Here is a 27,880-nt window from a genome sequence, read left to right on the forward strand (position 1 = left end):
TTACCGTGATGTGTTGTATGATCTTTTTATTCAGGAGTTTACTTCTTGCTTGCTGTATTAATCAGGATAAATGAGAGGATGGTTCCTCCCCTGGAGCTATGGAAGACAACATACTGGCCTAATCCTTCTTGCCATGAAGTTAGCCCCAAACTGGCTGTAAGACTAGCAGAAAGCTGAACTTGAAAGAGGACAGGGGCTGTCTTGGAGTTAGCTCAGCAAAACCTATGTGCTTCATGTGTCTGAACATGGTGGTTATCCACGAAGGTTGTTTGGGGTTTTGCAAAGCAGTTTGCTTTTGCGCAGTGATTCTCTCCTCTGGCCCAGCCAACTGACAGAAGCTCAGTTTTGGTAGTATTCTCCCTAAAGGGAGAATTTTTGGACAGTTCCCAAGGCCTGTCTGTTGGTAGCTCTGGAAGGAACAAAATGAACTGTGCTCCTCTCCCTCTGTTAACAAACCCTCTAGCTTTCCTTAGAAAAACATGTACTGGCTGGGGTCAGAGGTTGTTTGATTTCTCTTAAATTCTGTGGAAAACTGGTATGTTCAGTACTGGTAGGATTCAAGCTCTGACAAATATTCATTATTTCTTATTTGTTGTGAATAATTAATTTGTGCATCGTGGCAACTTAAAGATGGTGGCATTTATGTGGTAGCTGGACCCCAGTAACACAAGATCCAGCTCTTGTGGTCAGATGTTTTCCTCTAATGATAGAGGCCTGAACAATTATAAGCATGATGCTGAAAAAAATGCCTTCCCTTTTGCTTACTAGAGAAATGATTTTGCATTTGGCATGATTTTGGGAGCCACTGGTGGATGGCAAGCTGATCCTGTTTTTGGAAGACACTCCTTCCATTTACTTCTGGATTTGAACACGAGGACTGCAGTGTTTCTGTACAGCATTACATTTTTACTGCAAGTTTGATGTCAGTAGTTTTAAGAAGGTATTGACATGTACTGAAGACATCTGTGATACAGATTATGATTTCTTATTTAGAATTTGTTTCATCAAGGCATATAAATGCATGCCTAATTTCAAACGTATAGGCTGTTTTATGGCTTTCATTCACGTCATATGCTTGATGCCCAGCATATGCTTAATCCTGTGTGAATCCTTTAGCAGTTTCAGCTGGTTGGATATTAGGTTTGTAATCAGATTTTTCTTAATCTGGAGACTTGCAAAAATTGATGGGTGGTCAAAGCAAAGTGTTTGGTGTTTAACAAAGAACCAAGTAACCTAATGCTTTTGATCCATGGTGCAGAAGAGTACAGCTTTGCAAAAAAAAAAAAAAAAAAAAAAACCTAGGACATGCAGTAGTTACTGATTTATTCTAATGTGTTTTTATTCAACCTTTTAGAAACTTGCTTAAACAACATGCTATTTTGCATGTCTTTTCCAGAGATGTTTCTGTGGGAGGCAGGGGAAGTCTTTGGCACTGCTGTGCAAGGGAGGAGCAGAGCAGGGAGAGGCTGGCACAGTGAGGAGGTCACAGAGCCACTTGTGGGAGGATGAAATGTGGGGCTGTGCTGACCTCAGCTGCTTTCTGAGGTTTTCCTTCTTGTGCAGCCCCATTTCTTGTGCTGGGCACTGGAATAGGGATTTGCTGTGCCTGGACACTTTAATGAAGAATAAACATTGTCCAGCACAGCTGGCAGCTGAAGCACCTCAGCTGTGTATGTTATTGGAAACGTGTGACTCCCAAGAGGTCTGCTGCTGGGGCCCTAAAACAATCGCTTGCTATCTAAAAATGTAAGGAAGCTGCAGTTCAGTCTCACTCTGAGCAGATGGCGGTGTTTCTCGGCGGCTCGTTCTCTGGAGGAGGTGGTGGTAGCAAACCAAACCATTAAATGCTGCTGCACCAACAAACTGCTGAGTCAAGACATGGAATGCCAAAAAAAGAAACCTTTGTGCTGAGGTAAAGGGATCAGAGACTAGGCTACAGGACACAGCTGCAAAACTTCCTGCCAAAGCCCTCTGCCAGCTCATGTTGTGACACAGCTGGGAAAACACATTCCCAGCTCACAGGGAGAACCAAACATAGGTGAGAAGGCATTTGGCCACAGATGTGTTATTCAAACACACTCAGAAAGTCATTTTAGTCCTGTGCTGGCTGGGATATCGTGCCTGTAAGCAGATTTTAGGAAGCGAGGACAACAGTGCAGGTGCAGCAGGTGCTGCTTTGCTGCCAGCCCTGATGCAGCTGTCACTGGTTTACAATACCAAGTCACACGCAGGAGCACCCACCAGCTGCTGCTGGTGATGAGTAGTACAGTGATCAGCCATCAGAAGATGGCAAGAGATGAGATTCACACATGTTGTGAGATTTTCAGGATTTAAATCTGTTCGATGTGGAAAAACAAACTTTTTTTTCAATAGATGGACTAATGACTCAGGGTAGTCTTTGGGCTTGTAAGAGCAAAGTAGAGCAAATGTCAATACTCTCCCTTTTGCATTTTTATCTACATAGATGGCTGACTTTCTGGAGATACATGTGTCAGCTTCAGAGAAGAAACTGTTTTGTGAAGAAGCCTGACTTTGCACAGAGGCCATCTCCCATTTCCACTCTCACAGAAAACACACTGACTGTAACTTTTTCAGAGAAATGTCAGCAGGAAGTTTCAAACTCAAGCAGGAAGCTATATCTAGATTACAGGGCTGGAAGGGAAACTACATATCACAGAGCTGTTGTCTTACAGGGATGTTACCACAGAGCTTCAGCGCTCCATCATGCCTGTTCCCAGCCCCGGCAGAGCAAGCAGGCGCTAGGGCTGTCAAACCCTGAGCTCGTACCTTCCACTGCCCCATCCCACCAATACTCTTGGAGTTTGAGGCTTCAGGTCTGATTTGTGCCTTTGGAGCTAGGATCTGAAGCAGCAGCTGCTGCAGGAATAAAAACAGCAAGAAAGGAGGCAAGGGCCAGGCAGAACATCACCACTGTGGGCGAATGGCAGCACTGCAACGCTCAGCTTGCAGAACCAGTTCGACGCAGCATAGAGCAGGCCCTACTGGTGCTGGGGCCAGGCAGCTCTTGGCACTCCTTGCAGCTTTGTTCCCAGCCTGTGCCTCCTTCCCAGCATGCACCCAGCTGAGCAGGGCCTGAGGCAGCACCAGACACAGCCTTCAGCAGACATGAACAGAGCCATGCTGCTGGAAGCCTGCAGCTGGCACTGAGGGGAACATTTGCTTCCCATAGACAGAGCGCTGTTTTAGAGAAAGGTAACCCTTTTGTGAACATTGTCAAAAACAGCTATCAGATATACTTCAAACTTCAGACCACACAAGTGTGAGCTGAATGCACACTGTGATTGCATGTGAGGCTTTCTCTGAGAGGTGGGGAAAAACAACACGAAGTGAACATAGTGGTAATAATCCAGCTCCAACAGATCAGTAAGTATTAGAACTACTTCCCCTTTCCACACGGTAAAAAGGAAATCCATTCCTTATCCTCTTAGGTGCAGCATACTCTCATGCTCTCTCCCTGCTGCAGAGGCAGGGTGGCTATGCTACACCAAGGCTATGCCTCCTACAATCTCATTTTTACTGAAAACATTGTTAGATGGAGCAAAGCTTCTAGACTTACACTTGTTTAGAGAAGACAATTTTTCATAATAAAATGCCTAAGTGATTTTAACTTTTAACACAGAACACCTAGTGACGTCCCTATTATAAAATACAGATATTTCAAGCTGACAAACATCTGATCGATTTCAGGAGTTAAGCTAAACAGTCATCACTAAAAATGTAGTATTTGCTGGATATCACCTACCAGCCTTCAAAAAAAAAGCTTTATATGGTATTGCCACATGGTACTTGATTTTAGAAAGTTACCTTTGACACCTCTTTTGTGTGCACTTACGTCCCATAAACAGCAGCAAGGCAAGATCTAAGAGATATCTGAAAAACAGCCTTGTACAAGGAAGCAGTTACTTAACCAGAAGAAATAACTGCTCCATTGTAGGTAGATCAACCATCTGTTGCTCCTCCTTGCAGTTTAATTCAAAATCAGGATAGATTACTTTATGAAATACACTATGGTTTACTGTAATAGAAGTATTTACTGCTTTTGTTCAGAGGGAATGGACAGAAGGTCCATCAGTCTCCAACTACTAATCTGCTTTGTAGGATTATTATTTTTTTTAAACAAAATTCTATAGGATTGTGGAATACATAGAAAGTAGAAAATATTCTTTTTAAGAAGAAATTGTTAGTGGAAGAAACATGCCATGCATTTAGATGTCTCCAAGCTATAATAGAAAAAATGTCACTTGAGCAGCATTAGTAAATGACACCATATCTATTTTAAAATGACACCCACTAAGACTGTTTTGTGATCACGGCAGTGCTGTGCAAGGTCAGCCTCCCTACAGTACATGCAGGGAGACCTTCAAGAGAACTGCTTGGAAGAATCATCACTTGCCATCCTGTAGTTATCTGTGCTTTCAAACCACCTCTCAAGTGCTCCAAAAGCAAAACCACCTCGCATCTCTCCACCAGTCCCCAGAGCACCTGCATTACGAGAGGCTGGGCTGAAGATATTCCCTGCAAATTCTGCTCAGATTTAGTCTCACAGTTCCAAATAGCTGAAGAAAAAATAGGAGCTGGCTCAATCAGCCATCACCAACTAGACAAGCCACGGCCTTTGTACTCCAATGACTGTGCCAGAACCATTAGAAAAAAATCATTAAATGCACTGGTAGACCAGGAATAGTGCTCTCACCTTTAAGGCCAGACATACACCAGGAGAGTAGCCTCCTCTACTAGCAACAGGCCACCACATTTGGTGTTTTTGTACCATTTCTGGTTTAGAAAACTCAAGGGATTTTAATGACTGAATAAAAACGTAACTACTCATTATTATATTTAAATAGCAAATTTTGCTATCAAAGCACAAACTAAAGATTTTAAAGAAGCCAGAAACATTAGTAAGCCCAATGTACAGAAATTTGAGTAAGAAGGCATTTTACACAAGTTTATCAACACAAAACTGTTTAATATTTATTAAATGACACAAAATACCTAGATAACAGACTCACTCTCTGAAAGGACATGTATTTACATTATTTACCAACTTTAAGAAAGACTCTCTGTACTCATATCAGACTTGTTATGAAACATTAAAAAGGTTTTGCTGCTTTTTGCATCGAAGGATGCAATGACGACACATGCCCTGTTTGCAAGTCTGCATAAACTATAACTTTTTGATGCAGTGAAAAAGCACTTTTTTTTTTTTAGTTCTGGTAGCCGAGTGAAGAGGCTTCTGAAAAGTAACAGGGTTAGTTTTTTTTCCCCCACTCCAGACATATTCTGAAGAACTGTTATACAAAAAGTATATTACATTTTTGAATGCTGCTGTACTCTTACAATTTTAGTGTAACTTTTCAAAGAAAATATTATTCCTACTGTATGAAATCACTAAAAAACCAAAGTGGTATCTGAACATTTCATTAGATACACTTTTGTTTCTTTAAAAAAAAAGAAAAAGACATTAGGGCAAATGATATGCTTAGGAAAAAACAAAAGTCTGACTGAGAGCAGAGACCAAAATATGAAGCACAGCTAAAGCAACTTAACAATTTGCTAGTTGTTTTTTTTTTTTTTTTTATTAACTATTTACTTTGGCACCTTTGTGTAAACTATAGAACAAAACAATGTTTACAACACATTTGCAATTACAGCATTTAAACAAAATGGTCACTTTTTAAACCAGCCAAGACAAAAAAATAGTCCATTTATGGGTATAAAGATTAAAAAACCTAAAATATATATTTCTAAGAATAAACTGCAATTTCTTATGAACAAGGTGCTATAAACTGCATGCAAGAGTCAAGATTAAAAATGTGTGGCCAAACAGACAAGCTGCGTTATAGCCAGATGAATTGTGGTCCAAGCCCACTCCTATTTTTTTTTTTTCATTTAGAGATATATATGGCTCAATAGGCAGGCACATGATCCCAGCAAGAAGTTGTAGAATTATACGGCTGGACAAGAAATCTTGGCTGCAGCTTTGTCATTAATCAGGAATGAGTGAGATCTTAGCAGAAGAGATGAACAAGTTCTTGGGGAAAAGCCATGAAGATCCAAGAATGAGAAGCCTTCTCCCCTCCCCTCTCTCACCCCTTCGCTCAGCCTAGCCAGTATTCTCAAAATCTATTCTTCGGGTTGCTTTAACTAGGTTGCCACTCAGGGTCTGCCTCAGATCATGGAAGTCTCATGAGAGTCGTGCACATTTTTCTATGTACTAATTTTTGCATTTAAGTTACTGAAAAGGATGGGATAAAAATTAAATAAGCCTTTTTACCTTTCTGGTTGGTTTGACTGAATGCAACGCACTTGTCTGATGAGGGAGGATTTTACCAGAGCAGATGTTTTTAACGTGGTGGTGGTTCCGATTTTTGGAACCAGTTCAATGGTTCCAATTGAATGGAACCAGTTCAGTGTTGATTTAGTCATCTCCTGCCTCCCAAAGAGAGAAGTTTTATGCTCCTTCTCCAAACACCTTTTTAAAAGGAATATTTTATTGGCTAAAGATACAAAACACATACAGGAAAAAGAAACACTGAATGGAAAATGCAGAAATTGTTTTTTTTTTTTTTCTTTTGTGTGTGTGGAGGGGGGGTTATAACATGTTTTCCTCCCCAGTGGATGTCTATTTGAACTAATACTTAAAGATTTGCCTCTGTTTGCTGGAACAATCTTCAAGTTGCTTACTGCATAATTGTATTAGCGTTTCTTACAGAGGCAAGGGTGGTCCTGGATGCCTACCAGAAGTTATGCTGCAATAGCGTCAGAAGATAAGGTAGATTTTCTGCAGATCATATAAGGAGCTGTATGACAGTTAGTGGAGAGTGACAGCAAACAACTTAGTAGGAGAAAAAAACAATCATCTGCTTCATCTGTCAACTGAGGACTGCATACTTTTTGAGCTTGAGCAAAACAGCTGGAGAAAACATGGAACTAAACAATGGACCAAAAAAGCAGCAAGGATGGGATGTGTCAGATGCAAAACAGACACGCACGCACTCCCTCTCTCACACATACACACCCCTGAACGTGGTATCACAGTGATAAAAAGTTATAGATCCTAGATAGCTAAGTTACACTGTCACTAAAAAAAGTAACATCTTGCTTTCAAGAAATATCTGGTATTTTACCAGGACTATCAGTGCCTGAAAGAGGATGAGGTTTTTCACTGTACTTTGCAACACAGCTGACTGTAGGTCTAAAGCTTGGCTGGGTAAGGAAGAACTGTTATGTGGATGAGTTACTTTTTCTGCTGACACTTTTTTTTCCCCCCATGTATTCCTGGCATACACTGCTATAGCAATAAAAATGCATTCTGTTGAGAAAAGCTCTACATTCAAGTGACTTAATTCTCCCATGTCTTATCAAGATGCAAAGAATGCTTTCTGGTCATCTACGAACATGTTTTAGATGCCTCGTAACAATACTTAACTATCTTTCTATGTGAGAGGTAGGCTTCTGGTTTCTAGGAGGCCTGCCACATCTAGGGCTGAGTTTTTAAAGCTTTAAGTTAAAGCAATCCAAAGCAGGGCAGTCTTGTAAGAGCCCTGTCTAAACCTTGAGGTTTGTTCAAGTTCACAATGTTGCAAAGCAAAACACATATTAAAATTAGTTTGTAACTTTTGTTCTTACAGCTGTACCACAAGAACAGTGTGGCTTTTCATAAATACCTTTAAATAGATTCTCTTTTGTAGAGTATTGCTGCCAAGAGGTGAAGGCCTCCTACCCATGACTAGTAAAAACTGTCACTTTTTTTTCCATTATGGCTGTTTTATGCTTAAAATTCCCGAAGGTGAACACCACGTCTTACAGGCAAGCCATTTAAATATAAACCTGAACTTGTTTTGTTGTAGCAGTTATTTAAGAATGGTATTTGTATATATAATATATATGCCCACACTGCAAACTTTATACATCATTTTATATTGGTATCATTTTTATCTTAATTGCAACCAAGAATATATTCCACTAGATCAGCAATAAGCATAGGTTGGCTTATTCCCTATTTCCCCTCCCTCGAGGGAAATCCAGGTGTGGGTATCAACCAGATCAATGGTATGTTTTTAACTGAAATGCATTCTGTACAGTAAATAAAAAGTTTGCATGCAGTTTAAGCATTTTAAAGGCTATTTTCTTACATTAACTAACCTTCTTTTTCCATTTAAAGGTGTGACAGACATCTGTCTTATCAAGGGACTCCTCTTCAGACCCAGAGACAAATGGAATTATGAAGACCAGATACCTTCTTGTAGCTTTCTGCACATCTTACTAAATAACATGCAAAGAGTTCAACAGCATTCTTCTTAAAATGTAAATAGTACTCTTTAAATGGGCATGTTAACCACTGAAAGAAGTCGTCCACTCTACTATACTTCTCCATTACACTGCTTTCATTCAGTCATCGGTAGTATAAAAAGTCAATTAATGGGATCAACAGGCTAGTTTATCCACTGGCAATTGCGTATGACACCAAGTGTGCAGTAAAACAAAGGCCAACATATGTTTATGCAATATAGTTGTATTGATTTGGGTTTTCTTTATCTCTTTCCATGTAGTCCCTGTCAATTAAGGATTCTATTCTCTTCTTAAGGTCAGCAGGCTGTAAAATAAAGCAGATGTCAGCATTATGATTTTGTGGTCAGTGTTTCTCTAATTCTTTCTATTTAAGCCAAATATCCATACTGTTCAAGATGACTAAGGAAACATCATCACTTAAATCCCTTAGAGCATTAAAGATCCTTAAATTTTCGGTGTATAATTGACTGAAGAGAAAGTTACAGAATTAGCTTGTTACTTTCAGCTAAGCATAGTCTTTTTACAACAGGGAAAGATTGCTGCTGCTGTTTAAACTGAACTCTACTATGAAAAACTGCAATTCATACATTTCATACCAAAGCAGTTTTATTTGTGACTTTTATCTAGATGGCGTAAGTTTCATTTTATCTTGATGCAAATAAGTTTTGCAAGAGTTTGGGTGCTCTATGACTTTGTTCAGTGAAGAACTTACATAAAACGTCTCAAGACAGAAAAGTGAGGAAAAGCAAGATCAGCTACAGTTTATGTAAAACTTACAGGCCTGCAGTAGCTTAACATGTTAACAAAGCAGAGTAATATGGCAATAACTTTAATTTTAAATTCCCATTGATAGAATGCATTGTATATTCAAACTCAAACAGATACATCACTGTCTATTTGAAAATCCATTTGGCATTTGTACACAATAAGCTATCATTCATATTTTGCAACTGTGGGCTGCTTTAGTTTTCAGACATTCACCAATACCTAATTTTCATTCCACAGATACTTGTATATATCAACTAATATAATCTGTCTAGAAAAAACATTGTACATTTATTGGCTACTAATTTATTAAACGTTATCAACCAAATAAAGTTAAGAATCAAGAACACTTCTGCATATCTGAACCATTTTTCTCTCATCCCAGAACTGCATTGCCAGAAGACACAAGCAATGCAAGAACATCCGTGTGTAAACAAAGACAGCTTAGCTTCCAATTAGTACCAGTAAACTCACAGTTCTGAGAACCATTTTTAATATGTTTTATCAACTTACCAGAAGCCAGAGGCAATATTCAGATAAATGAATGCAACTGGCACTTTAAGAAATTTCTGAAATTAAGTATTTGTCTCTCCTAACAGTTAAAAAAAGGAACATTTTAGAGGAACACTGTTTAACTGAGGACAGGCCAGGGAACGTAACAGGTAGTAACACGTTTTTAGAAGAAAAAAAAAAATCAGTACTACACCTTTACTGGGAATTTAAGCTGGTTGTAGACCTCTGACACAAGCAAGTTATGACTCAACGTTTTACGCATCTTCATGATTCGTACAATTGCAGCGTCAATCTGGTATTGCCGGTCCTGGAATACTCTCTCCGTAGTGCTTGCCTGTTCCTCTACCTGATGAACCCATTTAAAAGAGTTTTAAAGAGAATACCAGAACTGTTGAATTAATTAATCTTCATATCTAGCACAATTCTTAGTTTATGACACTCAAAGGTTTACTGTCATATATTTGACATAAATACTTTAAAGACAAAACTGCTCTTAAGAAGAACTTGCACAAGGGATGGTAAATTCACTGAATTGGTTTCTATGTTCACAAATCAGTAAAGCCCTAGAGAATGATTAAGGGTGAAAAAGAACAGTTACTAATTGGAACTTTTGCTAATCAACCTCATTTATAGAGCATCATTGGTATATAAGTTAGTCTGGAAGCTCACACTTAAATCCTCATTGTTATGTTTGTGCTAACATCCAAAATATACATGCATGTTTCACACAGATACCAGTGTGTACATTACAACTGAGAGGTGAAAAAAGCTTGTAAGTGGGCAGGCAACAAGATATCTAACCAAGAATCAAAACCCTAGAGCATTAAAAACAAAACAAAAACTAACAACAACAACAATACCGTTTCTTTCATCTGAATTTGGTTGATTTTTATCCTGAAGAGCTTATGTCTGAAATCATCATTGCATGTGAATTTATCACCGTCTTCCACGTCTTTTCCTTTGGGGCTTTTAGTCAGTACTCTGGCTTTGCCACAAGCCAGAGACTGAAGTGTCCTTCTCAGCTCTCCATCCTCTATAGCAGAAACAAGCTGTTTAGTATTTTTAGTCAAGAACACTTGGAAGTACTACTCAGTTGTTTTCAACACCAACCTATCCCAGTGGCTTGCTTTATTTCCTCTAAACTGAACTCCTCTCCTTCATTAAACATGAGCAGCACAAGTGTCTGGAACAAGGAGACCTGAAGTTCTTTTTTGCCCTGTCACAGGGAAAACAACAGACATCAGTAGGGTGTTTTTTCGGTCGAGAAAAAACAATCAAGTCACTGTTCTATGTCAATTCTATATCAATTATTTCACTTAAAGGATGCAGTTGCTCCTTTATATTCCCTAATGAATAAAAGAACAAAAGCTACTGGTCACCTTTTGTTTTTACTATGAAATGCAGAATAAACTAGAGGTTAGAAGGTTAGACTACCAAATACCAAATTTGCTAAGGTATACATCTACTTGAGACAAATTCAAATCCATTAAGTGCTTAAAATCATGGTTAGAAAGACCTCTAATCTAAAGTGTAACACATGCATTAGTTAAAAACCCAGCATCAGCAACCATAGGATCTTTGCAATAACCATGTTTGATATTTCCTGTTTTATCATTAACATTGTTATGAAAAATACAACTAACTGGTAACATTCCTGGATTCCAAGATAAATTGTCTTGAAATATATTCATGACCATGAAGAAATACTGAAGGGAAATAGAAGCTCTCTAAAACTGACATTTTGGAACTGTCAAAGCAACACAAATAAGAGAAACTACGAGACTCACCTCTTTAAATTCAGCTTTTAGTACACAATGACCTAGTGTTGATTGCCACTGAAGTTTCCTACCACTGTGTTTTCCTAAATAAAAGGTCTTGAAAATCTCCTGCAGTTTTACCATCTAAAAATGGAAGAAAAAAAGCACATACTAATACACAATTTCTACTTTAAAAGCATGCCTCTGTACTCCACAATCAAACTACGTAGCAGTTGATATCAAGATGCATTACTGTTAGGCTGCTATTTGGTATAACATGACTCTCTATTCATTACCTCTGGGGGCAGGTGGACCTCCATAGGCACATAAGTTGGCCAATAACCCATAGTCAAGATATTCACTGTTAGTTCAATGTTGCCAGGTACATTCTGATTTTGCATATACTGCAGAAAGAAAACAAATTGAAATACATGAGCGTTTATTAAACACATTTCAGGTAGAACTGAAAAGCTACCTGGAGCAGACATTAGAGCACAGAATGCAAGTAACCTTGTGATGCCTTTGTTATGTAAAATGTGAGCTACATACAAGAAAAATTAGGATAAGAAAAAGCACTTTCAGACGTTTTAAAGGTGTTTTTCAGGAAGAAAAAAGCAAAAGAAGTGCTTTGGGAAGCTGATGTGAAGATGTACATAGTTATATTCTATAACTGGATGTACTTATAACTACATACATCTTCACATCACAATTCATGTAAGATACATCAGTTGAAGAAATTAAGCTGCACTTCACCTGTAGTCAAAAAGTTACAGGACTGCTGTAATTGATGTCCAAAACCATTGTCTGAGAAGCATAGTTACTTGCCTAAATGACTAAACTTATGAGCCAGTCCCATCAGAATACAGCGCTACTAACTGCTGTTGAAATGTTTTAGAAGTTTACAATTCTCCTTTTACTGTTTTCTTTTCTTTATTTTTTTGTTTAAATCCTCTGTTTCCAGGAAAACAATTAATAAATGCAGTGGTTTTTTCTAAAATAGAGAAACAATTTAAGAAAACAACTCTCACTGATTTTCAGTGGGGACTTTTGCCCATTCCCTTTGAAAGGGATCACTAACAAAGCTCTTTTCTCTGAAGTGAAAGAACATTACAGACAACCATAATAATTCAAAAGGAGTTTAAATAAATTACAATTATAAACGTTTACTAAAGATATCCTGCACTCTCTTATTAGCCTTTTTGAAAATAACTCATTCACAAACCAAGTAAGTGAAGGAGCCATGGCAGGCTTTCCAGCATTACCTGTTTAAATTGTATCATTATGTCTTTTGAAAGCTCCATATCTTTAAACATTCCTTCAAGTTTGCTCGTGAAAGCAGCTCCGCATTCTATAAAAAAGAAAATTTCATTCTTTAAAAAGAGATCAACAACAAAGAGTATTTATTGTAAGTATTAGAAAGTACTCTGAAGCACGACCACCTATTTCAGTAAATGTTCAGCAAATAAAGACCTGCACTTAATTATGAAACGTAATAAGGTTATAAACGAAAGGGGAAAAGTGTTCTTAAATGTGGCAGCTATTTTGCAACCTATTTTTTTCCCCATGCAGACATGACTATTCTTCCTAGGAATCCACAGGCAGCTTGTCACTCAGACTTTGATCTTAATCTTAATGAGCTGCCTGCCAATCCTTCTCTCGATGGTGGAACAACACTGAGCTCTAAAAATCTTATTCCTACCACCCAAAGGAGCCGTACTATGAAGCAATGAAGACCAGACTACAAGACTGCTAGCTGACAGCTTCATGGTCCAGACCTAATACAGAGTAAATTGCAAGAGGAAAAGTCACCCTCAAGTTCTCTGAACACATCACTGATTTATTCTGCAAGGAACACCAACTCTATCCCACAGGCCACGAGGTACAGCGAACTGCTGGGTTTTGGCTATTTCTGCTATAGTTACTCAAATAAAAGCAAACGATTCTCCCCCCAAAACACCAGTCATTCAAGAATTGCATGCAAAGATTTCTGGCCTCACGTAAGGCATGAAATACAAACAGCATTTCTGGAAGGTCTCATTAAAATTAGAGTTTTCAAAAGGAAGATGGAAAAGAAAGATATTTACCATGTTTGAGTTTGGAAAGCATAGATTTTTCAGCATCGACTGATGCACTCTTCCCAACTAATAGCCTCTTCGCTAGATCTTTTTTATAAAAGGCCTCAAACACATCTTTTCCTGTAAGAGATTAGATTTGACAGTGATCACAAGCTATTACGAGCTTTTAAACATTACTGATATTATGGGGCCCAATTCAAAATTTAATAAGGCTAGCAAGGACCTTCACGTTAAGATTTAAGCAGAGTTGGAGGCAGGTCCCATTACAGGCATTTTAACAAATACTAGTTAAACAGCACTGCACCAGCAAACTGCATGAGAGAATGAATGCTTAAAAATGTAGAAAGATTGCAAAAGTGAATTCAAAGTATTTTTAAGTTGCTGATTAAACAACTGTATCCACACACAAAAACATCACTTACCATATATGAATCTAAATATGATCATAATTTTATCCAGCATTTTTTCAAGTTCTTCATCAGTAGCTTCTTTGTTGCCTGCACGGAGCTTTGAATCTACATATTTAGCTAAAAGAATGTTAAGGGATAACAAGTTTATCATATACCTAATATCACAGTGGAAACAAAAATTTACTTGTTTTTAAATCCATATTGTTAAAATCTTTTTATTGTTAAAATCTAAATTGTTTAAATCACCTGCATAATAAGGCACAGGGGATACCACAATTTGAGGATGTCATATCTCAGCACACAATTCCGTATTACACCACATCTGTTTAAGCTGCATCAGCAACCCCCTCATTTCCCCCCCACCCAAATTCTCACATAGGAAGAGACCAAATGAAAATACCTATGAGTTCAGCTGGCTTATTTGGTCTTTTATTAATGAATGTTTCAAAGGCTTCTTTCATGGCATTTACAAACTTCTCATTCTTGAGAAAGCAAACATCAATAATATGGTCAACTTTATCTTTAAAATCAAGCAGTTCTTGGACCATGGTTTTGTCTTTTTCTGGATTAATTACTATTGTGCTACCAAATGCCTGAAAAATAAAACATGTCTTTCAATTAGTCTTAACAATGAATTTAAATGAAAACACTTTTAAAACTTATGTTATCTTTGTAATGCTTTGGTTTTGATATTCCTATTAGTTCCACTAACACAATAGAAGTAACAGCATTATAAAGGAATTATATATCATCATTCTCAGACCGTATGTTGATTCAAAACCAAACTATCAATAGATAAACAAAATTTAGAACTTTTTTCTGACAAGAAATTTCAGAAGGGAGATGATAGAAACATTTTGGCATTATCAAAACGCATATTGGAAAAAATATACTTGTCTCCCACAACTGCCTATAAACAAGGTAAATCCAAGTTTATTTGAAGTTCAGTAATACAGTTGAACAATTTACTATATATTCTTCAAGAAGACCTGAACAGTTACTGTACTTTTCCCAGTAGAGTTTCAAAGGCTGTTCATTAGATGCTTATAAGCAAATATTATTTCTTACAAACATGCAATAGTTTTTAGAGATGACAAATATCTGTTTATAAAACCCCATCAACACCATAATTCTAGAAATGGTACCTTTATGTACTCAATCCAGTGTTGTAAGAGAACTTGCACTCCACCTCTCACACGACTAAATAACTGATACAGAAGAGACAGGTCTTGAATTCGATTTTCATCAAGAAGGTGGTTTAAACCTGCAAATGAGAGAATTTCAATAAAAATTGAAAACAGTGATCCCCAGAGAGCACAGCATATTACTACAGTAAGGGACCTCTTCAATACAAGCATTTCTTATCGATCTGTTAGGTTGTGTGTGTGTGGTTTTTTTTTGTTTGTTTGTTTGTTTTTTCCAACTTTTGCTACACCCATATTTATCTCCAGACTATCCCTCATAGTAACAAATGGTCACTAACTCCACAGAGACTATTGAAGAGCAGAGGTTAGTGTACATCACTGCTCAAATTTCACTTTTTATTTTTAAATAAAAAAGCCAGCTTTATTTTACATACAGCAAGCAATCAGTGTTTCTCTTTTCTGGTGCAGCCAGAATTCAAAGGCTTTTTCCCTTACCTCTAAGGTCTTCAAAATGCTACTCAACACATGGAACAGAAGAGTCCCCTATTCTAGTTTTCATTTTGCTTTGTTATGTATCTGAAAACACCACTGTGGCTCCTTACCTCTGACAAGGAGAATGGTACTTGCCCTCTTGCAAAATGGTCTGTGCTATTTCATGAACTGAGTAGCAAAGGGCATTAAAGAATGACGTAGCTTGTGTCATCCCCCAGCACCTGAATCTGTCACTTCCTTTTTTAGCAGAGGAATTGAAAGCCCCGAAGCAGTAATTAGAAACATTTCTATAAAGAAGGAAGATTACCTTTCTGAAGAATGGCTGTTAAATGTTCACCTAGAAGTTGCTTTTCTACAGTTGCAATTAGTGGCTTCCTATAGAAAAAATGTTTAGAATTACTTTTCCTTTTTCCAGTATTGATAGTTTTAATTATTTTGAGATTACACTAACTACAATCAGCACTGGGAGTGCTCTAACTATCTGTGGCCAAAGATGTAAAATGAGTATACACATTTGTCCTTTTTTCCTCCTTTTTTCGACCAGATTTTGTGGAAATCCTGACTCTAAGTAGAAAAGACTGAAGAGTAGAATTAGTCAATTTTTCACACCCCATTAAGAATATGTAAATATTCTTATGTAAACATTAGGAGTCTTTTACTTGAGAATCCTCTATCCTTGGTCCTATTTTTTTTCCAGGTAGTATGACAGCTGATTAATTGCATTTCAGGAAGATGTTTGGATGGGAAGTGGCAGCCTGTATTTCTAAACAGAGATGCCCAACAATGTTTATGTCAAAGTAGTGACTTACAAAAAAAAAGCTGTGTGAACCAAGACAGTACTTCATCGCAACCAAGGAATTTTGGGAAACGAGAAGCATTTGACGATTGTTTAACAACTAAAATAAACTGTAGCTATTAGATGGCTCTCAACAAAAGAGCCAAACCACTAAAGATACAAAGCAAAGAGAGATTACACTTACTGTGTACTCTGATCTAAGTAAGTGATTATCCTGTCAGCTTCTTCTTCCAAGCGCTTGTTGACATGGTGAAGATATTCTGGAACCTGAAAATACCAGAGTAGCCTTTTATGTTTTAATAATCAAAAGAGAAAAAAATGACAATACTGGTTGACAGCTACAGCAACTCCAGTTTAAAGCACAAATCATTACACTGTGAATGAAGGAATCCTCATCTGAATTTGCTTTCCCAGAGTACTATAAAACATACAAGGCACATTATTGCCCAGTACACTATTTAATGCAACACAATAGTTCCTCTCCTTGAGAAGTGTTCCATCATTAGGCATAAAAAAATAATTGAAAATTCAAAATACCTCTCTTTCCTGCATAAGCCTCTGGCCCTCTGCTGCATACAAGCGGTTAGTTTCTTCCAAGAATCTATGTTCGAAAGAATCTTGATAAATCTAGGGAAATAACAACAATTCAGGGTAAAGCTTAGAGAGCACTAAATAAGAATAAGCTGGTTTATTGGTTGAAAGCTGAAATGAGCTTACTCACCTGCAAGTCAGAAAGCATACTTAAAAGGCTTCGCAATAAGCTCCTATCAATAGCCTCACCATTTCTTTCCCTCTCAATCAGTAGAAGAATGCCATCAATAGTTTTGTTCTGAACCTTCTGATCACTTATTATATGAGTTCTGAACAATTCTAGCCCCATATCCCTAAAAAGAAAAATAAAAACTTTTTAACATATTGCATAAGAATAAGCCCCAAATATTAATAAAATTTGATCTGGATCAAACAGAGCCAAATAAATTACTTGCATTCTCTGAATTCCTCACTCCTTTGTCCCCAAATCACTCACGATGAACAAACACATACATACTAAAATAACCCATGACAAAGCACCAACTTTAAGTTACAGATTTTAAAGACCAACACTTTTTTCTAAAGAACCCCCTAACTTTTGCAGTACTTTTCACTTGACAGGATGATTAAAACTAAATAAACAATAGCTTTCAACTAGGAAAGGAGAATGCCATTCTGGGCCCCAATTTCAAGTTTAAACTGTTGGACAATATTCCTTTTAGTCCATCACTTACTAATCTAAGTGACAAGGCAGACCTCAGAAAATCTCAGTTATTTGAAATAGAAGGATCTCTGTGGCAAAGTAATCCAGGTAGCTTAGCACCCAGTGAAGAGCCAAATGTTGTATGGCAAAGGCACTGTAGGGCATTTGCTAATTACTAAAATCGGGCTGGGGAGGGAGGGGTTGTGTTCGTAAGAAAACCACCTGCTCTTATTTTTAGGTAATTTTTCCCTTTCAAAAATGTTCAAAGAACTTCAAATACTATGCACGTTACTTTTACATTACTAAAGGCAATAACTAGACAACCCAAACCCTGGCACTTCAGTTGTTGAGCATGTCCTTTCCTTTTACTGTGTAAGTGGAGGCTGATATATATTTAGCTAAGATTTGCTATCACAGTTCTAGAAGAATCCCACAATTCATGGTAAGTTTATTAAAAATGTGACCTCCCTTTGCAATAAGAAGGTACGTATTCACCATGTAATTTACAGGTCACTAGAACACAGCTAATAAGATACCATGGGATAATTTAAATAGTCCCCTCACAATTTTATCCTTTGTGCCCTTACCAAATAGATGGCAGCATTGAATTCTGAAGTACGTAAGTTCGATCCAAGAACAAAAAGATACTTCTAATCATAATCTGGTATGAAAAGAAGAAAAAAAGCCACAATCATTTTACTCTTGAAGCTGAAGAGCAAAACAAATTATGCTCAACAACAACAAAAATCCCCGTGACAGGCTTTAGGCAGTGCTTTGTTATTTATTTAAAACACTCCTCCAATTTTGGTGAGCTTATCAGTCAACATTTAGCATTTTTCTCTAGAAAAAAAAATAGCTCCTTTCATAACAGGTATGAACAAAAAAAAAGGTTGCATAAAAACAACTGTTCAGAAGTGGTGTACCCCCACCCAGCCCCAAGGCCAGACCAACGTGTTAAAAAAATATACTACATTATTTTCAATGATTAATTTCTAACGTATTAGATACAGATATATTTCACAAAGAAGCCTTATTAAATTTAAGGCAACATTTCAGAAGCACAGTGTGTTTGTAAAGGAACAGAATTAAGTAAAGTATCAGCTTGACTAGTGAACTGTTTTTCTTTAAAAGGAAAAAAAATACTTACCATTTGTCTGCAGTGATCTTGCCAGCATTTGTCTATTTTCTTTAGAAAAAGAACACTATCCAACGAATCCATGAAGAAATCATTAAGAAAATTATGATTAATAGGCAGCATTAGTAGCGAAATGAACCAGCATTTTGTTTTATTTAAAAGACACTTAACATACAGCACAACAAACTCACCTACTCCCAAACAGGACCACTTAATTTCTTCCTAAAGAAATTTGGAACTTCCTAAACTTGTTTACTTTTAATGAGGGTCCTGGTGTAAACAAAGTGTTCTTAATAACAAACCAAAACAATTTGAACTATTTAAAAAAAAAGGAAATACACTTCTGAATGCTTTGTCCAATGCTCCATCCTGGCAGCGGCTTGCATGGGAAACAAGCAAACCTCAAAACCCAACAATTCACAATATGTCTAACAGTCTGCCACTACGTAGATTCTGTTATTTCAGCTCATGTTAAGAGAAAAACTTTGTTTGCAAATTTTGACTTGTACTCAGTTCACAGGGTAATTCTGGTACTAATTAACATCCACTTTACAAGATCTCATTCTGATGCAACTCGAAACTTTTCTAGATCCACCATTTTGATCCTCAGAACTGGTACCATCGTACATTTCCAGACCACTAGCATTTTTCCAAACAGAAAAAAAGGAACTAGTTCCAAATTTTTTCTGTTTACCCAAGCATGGCAGGTTTGGTATGTAATGCAGTCACCACAGCCATTTTTAAGCCTTACCTTATGAGCTTCTCTAAGATGTCAAAACGTGTCATAAATACCAAGAACATTTTCTCACGAAGTTATCACATGATTACAGATAAAGGAACTAGCAGTGTTTTTTGTGAGGTCCCAAAAAAATGGAAACAGAGACAATTATGCAAAAAACAGGAATTCAAATCACCATGGCCTACTGTCATGAACTAGTGAAAGAAATCCATCACCACACGCTGGCAGGTAAAAACATTCTGGCTTGTCAACAGCTTAATAAAAAGGATATTCTCTGAATTGGTGAATTTGTGCTTTAATGTGGTCTTCACAGATCTGTCTCAACTGCTTGTACAAGTTTGCAGAAATCTTGTAGGAGCAGAGATTTTCAACAGCCTGAAGTAAAGAGAAACAGATACTAAGCAGTCTGATTATAGTCTGACGTGGTTTTACAAGCAAAGTGAGAGACACAGAATTCTTCTGCTTCTCATTCAAAAGTTACCAGCTTTTAATTGTAACACTTAACAGCCGCATGCAAAAAAGAGAGACATGACACTGTAACAGCAATATGAGAGCCATGCCCTGAACAGCTTAGAACATGAGGACTTATTAATTTCAGTTGGAGTATCAATAACTAATAAGGAACACAAAGAATAAGGATGATGGTTTAGTACCAACAGCTTGCTGGGTTTCATACTTCAAAGCAGACACTAAGGTCCTCATTTTATCAGCTGCTGTGCTCTGCAAGTCACACCAATATTGGTTAAAAAACCACCACTGCTTGTCCTTTCCTTGAGTAAAATTCCCCTTACCCACAAAATTAAGAGTGTGTGTCCATTTACCCCTTGGCTGTATTTAGTTTGAATCCTGAACAATTTCTGGTATTGTAACTACATTCCAGGTGTTTAGAGCTGCAAACATTCTAGATCACAATCAAGTACTACAAGATTTGTGCCTGTGCTTCATAGCAAGAAGACAGAAGTTTAATGAGGACTTGTCTTAGGAGACTGATCACGGAAACAAGCATTCTATAGTCCACAAGCACAATGAAGACTTTTCCAAAATGTATGCCTATTGCCCAGATTTGGCAAGAAACCGAGCAATTCTAACTCCTTGAGAGACAAAGTCACAACACGTGTATATTCTGGAAAACATCTGTAGAAGCAAGAGAGGAAAAATATGTACGGCTTTCAACCAATGCTTCCTGATCTTATTTGTTTTCTTAATGTGAAGTGCTTTAGTTGCCAGTACAACCAACTCATAGGAACAAAGTACTGGAAAATCAAGTTTGCTACCCAGCAACCGTGGGCAGCCAGGCAGTGAAAACAGTTCAGATGTGTACAGTGCATCCCTATTCCATTACACAGAAGTCCCCCGCATCCCCAAATACTTCCTGACAATGCACGTAGATGACAGTGCACATAGAAGCCATCAGCTTCTCACAGTTAACAGCTACCACTGCAAGCACAGCAGTAACCAAAACAGCTAAACCAGTCATCGTTCCTGGGGTGGAAGCACCGGCTTGCTACAGGTAATGTGGGCTCTATGACAGAGTTTGAATCAAAACAAAACCCCAGCCAACACAACCAAAAGAGAAAACTAAACCTGCATAAGCTTATTGTCATAAAAAAACAGGTACAGCAAGAGAGTGAGTACACCAATTAATGCTAAAGCAGCATCTCTGAACACTGGCCTACACAAATACAAACCAGGCATGTGACATCTGAATCACAATTAGGAAAGCCAGAAATTGATTGTCACCATACACAGACATGAAAGTATAGAGATCCTAATAGATGGAAATTGCTGTAAAATTCAATTCTCAGCCTTAACACTTAAGAAAACCCAAACAAATACAAATATGCAATAGGAGGAAAATTTACTTCATGGTTCTTTGAACACCAAGTTTAGAGAGGCTGATTAGACCTCTAGTAAGCGCAATAAACAGACTTCTCCCACTTATTTTGGAGAAAAAACAGAACTGGAAAGACAAATGCTGTCGACTTGTTAGTTACCTGCACAATCGCACGTAGCCTCACTTCTAACTAGCAGCCTGACACACCAGCAGCCATTTAGCTGTACGTCATCAGCAAAAACTACTGGTCAGCTCCCCCATCTCAAGTGAACATTTGCAGAACTGATGCTATCAACACAAGTGCTATTTAACCAGGCTGCTACAAATCCTTAGAGAAATTCGGCTTTGCGCCATAGATGGAAAAACACACGTCAGTTTGCACTTATTTTTAATATAGTGCTCATGTAAAGCTGTGCTTTTGCACCTGTGTATCAGAAACTCAGAGATGTTAAACACCAAGTATGTGCTAGAATCTGAGTGCTTGAACAACAGGTACAAAGCTTCTGCATCCTCATTGAAAACATCTGTGAAAATGTTTTAGTTTGCGAATTCTGCTCAACTTACTGGCATCATTATATTGATTTTTAAGAGGGCAAGCTTTCCAAGGACACAAACAAAACTTTAAGATTTGCTCTGTGGAGCAAAACAGTATTGCAATGTTATGTGCACCAAATTTAACTACTGGTGCTACAAAACAATAGTTGTATTATAGAGAGAAAAGTCCTGGTAACTTTAGGAGCTACAGTTCAAAAAACTGCTTTGTTCAGAATTAGTGGAATATAACTTTTAGCCAGGGCGTCGGTGTCCTAAGGATGGTCAGAACACCTAAAAGCAGAGTGTTGTACTTCCTTTGTGTAACACATTTTATTTTTAATTGCAGCATCCACGCCTGTGTCTCTGTTAGAGAAAAACTGGAAAGGGCTCTGATGAGAGAACAACAGAACTTCCCAGAAGTGCTTAAATCCGTGATTGATTAAAAAAGGAAAATAACAATGGATCTAGTACCAAAGACCTAGATGACTTCTTCCTGGTACTACAAGAAGGAAACTTGTTTTGATAAAGAAGCTGTCAATTCTGTAACACTTCAGCTGCTCACAGATGTGTATTGTTTTTCTCACTGGAGTGGGTGAGGAACAACATAAGTAATAAAGTTATGGCCCACAAAGAAATAAAGCCTCAAAATGTTTATTCAGCAAGGTTTTCCAACACAGACAACAGTTAAACCAAATTCAAATTTAACTCAATTATCAATTATGTTATTCTGAGGTGCGCAGCAAGAACTTTTGCAGGTTATTTTGCAATTCCCTTCTGTGCTTGGATAATGGTGTCTGCCAAGGCATATTTGGAACCAGATCCATTTACCAAACACCTGTTCAGAAATTACATTGGTTAAGTAAGCGTTTAAAAACACTGTTTGCTATTCTTATTTTTAAATGAAGACATTATTAGATTTATAAAAAGAATGCAAAGATTTCAAAGATTTCATAGTAGATTGCACTCTGTTCTTTTAAAACCTAGCTATGTTATTATAATGTTAACACAGATTTAGAAGAAAACTCTTACCCTTTTGTTTTCTGAGCATAAACACCACTAAAAAGCAAGGCTGTGGTAAAACTGAACAGAAATTTCAGCGGTAATTTTGTAGCAGAGGCAAGGTTTTCAATACAACTTTGTATCTTTAAACAATCTTGAACATCCTCAAGAACTTCATTAACTGTTATTTGCTCTGCTGTTTAGTGAGTTATTTAAAATATCAGCCAATATAGTGTATTGTAATTTATTAGTTTCACCAGGTTTTGCAGAATTAACAATACTGTAGTTACTTTCACAATAGCATATATCATCTTGACCAACTGTTAGAAAAAGCTATTTTTAAATTAACATTATAAAGAATTATCATAATTTCAAAAATGCACTGGACCAAGGAACTCGACCAGTGAGGTTACAGGTTCTACAAGGAATGGAAATTTATCTTTCCCTAAATCTGACCCCAAACCTTGCGCAAACAAAACTTTTCTCCCTAACTTTTCACACAAATTAAGCATAAGCAAATGGGACTTTTTTTTCTTTTTTGAAAAGGGGAGGGAATGGGGAAGAAGATACACTAAAAACTGACAGAGAGAAGGATTTACATATACACACAGAGAAACCAACCAATGAAGTAATAAAAACTTTAGGAGTAATTAGAGTGCTTCCTTATACCCAGCTAGAGCAGCATGGCTACTAGGCCATTAAAACCACAAGGATGTTAATATGGGGCAGGTGAAGAGAAAGCTGAAAAAGCAGAAGTTGAGTTTACAGAAAAACATGTTAGGAAATGCAGTTCGCATGTGATCACTTCCTAAAACATTTAGGGCAAAGCAATCAAAGCTCTTGCTGGAAATAAATGAATTTTAATTCTCAATTAAGACATAATGCTCAATGATAAGCAACTGCAATCAAACCAAAATAATACAATGGTATTCTATTTACTTTTTAAGAGGCAAATGAAAAGTTTCAGTGTTTAAATGAATTAGTTATAACCCTCAATCACAGATACTGTCTTGAGACAAAGGATTATATCTTTTTCTTACCTAACATTTCTCCTTTAGCATCTACACACCATAAGCCCTGAAACAGTAAAGGGAATACAGCTCCTTGACTTATTTCTTGTCAACTGTTGCAAGGGAAACCACACCTTGGATTATGTTGTGGCAAGTAAAAATACTTTGTTCAAAGTTAAGTATCCTGAGATTTGTATTGATCAATTTCAGATTCAAGAAACTGTTCTATGAAAAGATTTCAAGTGAGAATATCACACAAAATATATTCCTAACATTGTCTCAAAATTGCTTTAAATGAAAAACACAAGTTACCAAAACCCCATCCCACTGCTTGCACTTAAAGTGCTTACCTGATAGAGCTCCTCTAAATTGTATTTAATTGAAGTGCTGTTCTGGATAGCTTCTACAGCCTCTTTCAGTTTTTGCCAGGTTTCATCTGTGTAGTTTTCAGGCAATTTGGGTTTATCTTGAAAAGAAATTATTTTATAGAATTTGAGAAAGTATTAAGTAAGAGTAAAACATTTTACCTTTTACAGAAAGGCATAGCTCAGAGAAGACAGGCTGATGCTCTAGGTTGTACTTACACATTAGTGTAAAAGCAGTACCTTATATTTGAAACAATATCACATCGTAAAAACTCAGCATTACTCTTCACATACACATCACAACATCAGTAGCCCAAATAGTAAGTGTGATTTATTAAAAAAATAAAAATCACAATGTGTCATATGTGAGCAGCTTAACAGGTAGAAACCCTAAAAACCAGCAAAACAGACCTGCATCTTCATAATGCTCCCATTTCATACAAGAATAGCACAGATAGGAGTAAAAAACTGAACATAAAAGCTGAAAATGATGGATTAACAGCTGTGTATAGATTATTTTTATTAAGTTCATTAATTCTACTCTGTATTAGCACTTGGAAAGAAACCCCAAGACACATGCATGGAAATACTTTATAATAAAGTAAGGATTTATAGTCACAAGGAAAACCTTCCAATTTTGAACTAACCAATTTATACATCTCATGTGTTTGGCCAGTGAATATTTGTGAGGTTAGCCCTCTTTTAATGTTCACACACACCAAGCTTTGCAGATTTGATGCTTTCCATTAAGTTCCTCCCATTTAAAAAAAGGTTGAGAAAGATTAGCCAAGTCACACACCCAGAAAACCATAACTATTTAAAAATTGTGTTCTCAAGCTAGTTAAAACAACACTTTTTGTTGTGATACACAAATTCCCAAATGGAAACAGGAGGAGAAACATTAGGAAGCCACATGCACATCCATGCCACCAACAAGTGGAACTGATCCAGAGTATTTGCTCTATTTAAATGGACTTCTGCAAACCCAAAGGTTAAAAAAAAAAAAAAAAAAGCTTTTTGATTTCTCTTGAAAAAAAATAATAAAAGCAAAACAACACCACTTCTCTCTTTTTGTTTATCCCCATACATTTCCCTACAGTATTGGCAGTATCTCAACATTGCTGTGCTGTAAGAATCTATAAGGACAACTCATATAAGCAGGACTTGACCACTTTCATTAGAAAGAAATGAGTATGCTACTCAGCAGTAAATACCAAGATTTGAGGTTTTGGAAAGTTGTAAAGGATGTTATTGCTATGACAGATAAAAGCATGCCAAGATTATTGTTCAGTTTAGCATCCGAGAATAAGTAAAAAGCAAAGCTGGCAGCTCCTCAAGACATCCTTTTAAAGCAAGCAACCAGAATACCAATTCCTAAGAAACAAGGATCTCAGCATCATGTGATCTACGACGTTTAGCTAGTCTTTTGAACAGAAAAGGTTGACTTCCTTAAGGATAACAACAGGCTACATGCAGCAGAAGAGTAACATTTCTTTTTCACCATTATGCATCACAAGTATAAATTTTCAAACAGCCACACTAAACAAAGACAATGTGACCAGGGGAAATGGGTGGAGAAGATTCTTGAGGATTACAAGGCCCTCAAAACAAAAAGTTACACTGGAACACTACAGTGAGTAAAATGATCCTAATCCTTACCTCCTGGGATATCGCTACAGCACATTTGCATCAGTTGTATATTTCAAAATTAGTTTTAATCTTAGTATCTTTAAGCCCCTCTACCCCTACACTCAAACACATGAGGAAAAAGAAGTTTCTTTCTTGAGTTGTTTTTAATCAGACTATTGTAAAAGACTGCAAGAGGCAGGAAAGAAACAAGAACATCTCACAGTTTACCCATCTTTATAGGATAAAGACTACAGAGTTTTAGCTAAGCTGTCTACACCTACTGTAATTTTGTTTACTAGAATAGTATGCAGCACTGCAGCAGAAAGTTTCATCTCGCTGCTTCAGCTGGTCTCAAGTAACAACGCTCAAACACGTTTGTTGGGAAACTATAACATAATGTAAACTTGAGCACATTCAGAGAGAGAAAAGACATTAAAAAGATAAACAATAAGAGCTGAAGCAAGGATATTGTGTGGAAAGCATCCAGCAAAAATCTGAGCTACCTACTTTGAATGTAAGTAGGGGAAGCAGAAAGGAAATCTGCCATAATACCCTGATAATCACCTTAGTTTCAGTATTTTAGAAGTAAGCACAGGCAGAATAACCTACAAACAAACAAAATGGATATGGGCAAGACATAGATTCAGATCCAATTTTAAAAAAGGGCCATAAAATGTTAGAAGTTTAACAAAAGCAATTTACACTCTTATGTAGTAAAATATTTTGTTTAACATGCAGGCTAAGGCCTTCTCCACAACAGCGTGAAAGCAGCCTGAAAAATAATCCCAAACTGGGAAGACTAGCTCAGGATGAGTTCATGACTGGGCAAGTATGCATGATAAATACTATCGCCCCCTTCACATAAGTTTAGAAATGTTTACCACAGAAAAGCATTTCCTGTAAAACCCGGAGCTATTGGAAAGCCAACCGGTTTTCACGTTGAAAACAAAACAGAGAACCGAGTGGCAGCTCTGCACGGGTGGTGAGGAATTATGGCCTGTTACCTTTAAAGTTCTTGATTACTAGTTTCTTAGCGGAGCCAGGTTTACTGTTGGCAAAACTGGAAACGGTAGAGGAGGCAGCTTTGGTCAGGCCATTTGCATGGTGCCCTACAGCCACTGAAGAAATTAAAAGGCTTTTATTTTTGAGCTGCTGTTGGTGCTGCTGTTGAGAAGAGGCAGCAGGAGAGGAGGAGGAAGAAGACTCTTCAGCCATCTTCACATCGAGTCCAATAAAATCCAAGGAGTCCTCAAAGCGCAGCTTCTTCTGGAGGTGATGGTTGGAGGAAGCAACCCCTGAGGAGGAGCACGAGGAGGTGGTAATGACAGTGGAAGATGAGGAAGAGTTGGTTTTGGAAGGAGAAGAGGAGCAGGAGGAAATGGAATCAAATTCTTCTCTTTCAGAGTTGCTGTTGCTACTGTTATTTAACTTTCTCTTCTTGCAGGAGGAGCTGCTGCTGCTATTACCATCAGTGGCAGGTCTGACCTCCTGAGCTGCAGCTGGGGGGTTGGGGGAAGAGAAACCTGTGGGAAACATGAACACACAGAAGTGAACAGGCTGAGGGGCATCAAATCTTTGTGAGTTGACAAAGAGGGAGAGAGAGTTTTAGGGTCAGTCTCTGGTGTCTCTTCAAGGAGTCTTTTAACTCCTCTCTCCTCCTCTTATCAGCTGAATCCTTCCGAGTTCCCCCTCCTTCGCCTTCTTCCTAGGAGCGATCGCCTGGTCTCCCCTCTCGCCCCTTCCTTTATCGCTTCGCTTCTCCACGCAGTTTGCCTCCGTTTTCCTGCCGGCACTCCCTTCTCAGGGGAGTGTCTCCACTCCTGTCTCTTGCCGCCCACCGTCTTCTCCCGGTCCTTCTCTCCGGCACCCCCACCTCCCCCGGGCCGCCTGCACCTCGAGCTCTGTCTCGTGCTCCCCCGCCTCCTCTCCGCCGAGCAGCCCCGGGGAGGGCTGAGCGCAGCTCCTCACGCCGAGCCTCCAGCCCCTCACACCTCCCTCTCCCTCTCCGCTGCCCGGTCGGCTCCTTCCCCCGCGGCCCAGCTCCGCTCCGGCTGCCCCCTGCCCCTCTCTGCCTGCTACTGGCGCTGCCTGGGGCGGGCGGCCCGGCCCGGAGCTTGTTATTGTCAATACACGGC

At 37.9% G+C, this 27,880-nt stretch overlaps 1 protein-coding gene across 1 annotated transcript; it reads right to left on the bottom strand.

Annotated features, from left to right (window-relative positions):
• Positions 1-4,972: 4,972 nt before the first annotated feature.
• Positions 4,973-27,880, bottom strand: CUL4B (cullin 4B). Its single transcript, XM_084294319.1, has 20 exons — positions 26,750-27,880; positions 24,102-24,217; positions 19,646-19,749; positions 18,648-18,717; positions 18,088-18,161; positions 16,988-17,150; positions 16,804-16,893; positions 16,451-16,533; positions 15,778-15,845; positions 14,979-15,097; positions 14,234-14,426; positions 13,846-13,950; positions 13,433-13,543; positions 12,611-12,696; positions 11,645-11,752; positions 11,379-11,492; positions 10,702-10,807; positions 10,452-10,624; positions 9,785-9,937; positions 4,973-8,617 (listed from the first exon to the last, which is right to left on the bottom strand). The coding sequence occupies exons 1-20, from the start codon at positions 27,279-27,281 to the stop codon at positions 8,522-8,524; spliced, it is 2,664 nt and encodes an 887-aa protein (XP_084150445.1). The 5' UTR covers positions 27,282-27,880; the 3' UTR covers positions 4,973-8,521.

The sequence above is a fragment of the Netta rufina genome (genome assembly GCF_964035555.1).
Source record: "Netta rufina genome assembly, chromosome: 12".
Taxonomy (NCBI): domain Eukaryota; kingdom Metazoa; phylum Chordata; class Aves; order Anseriformes; family Anatidae; genus Netta; species Netta rufina.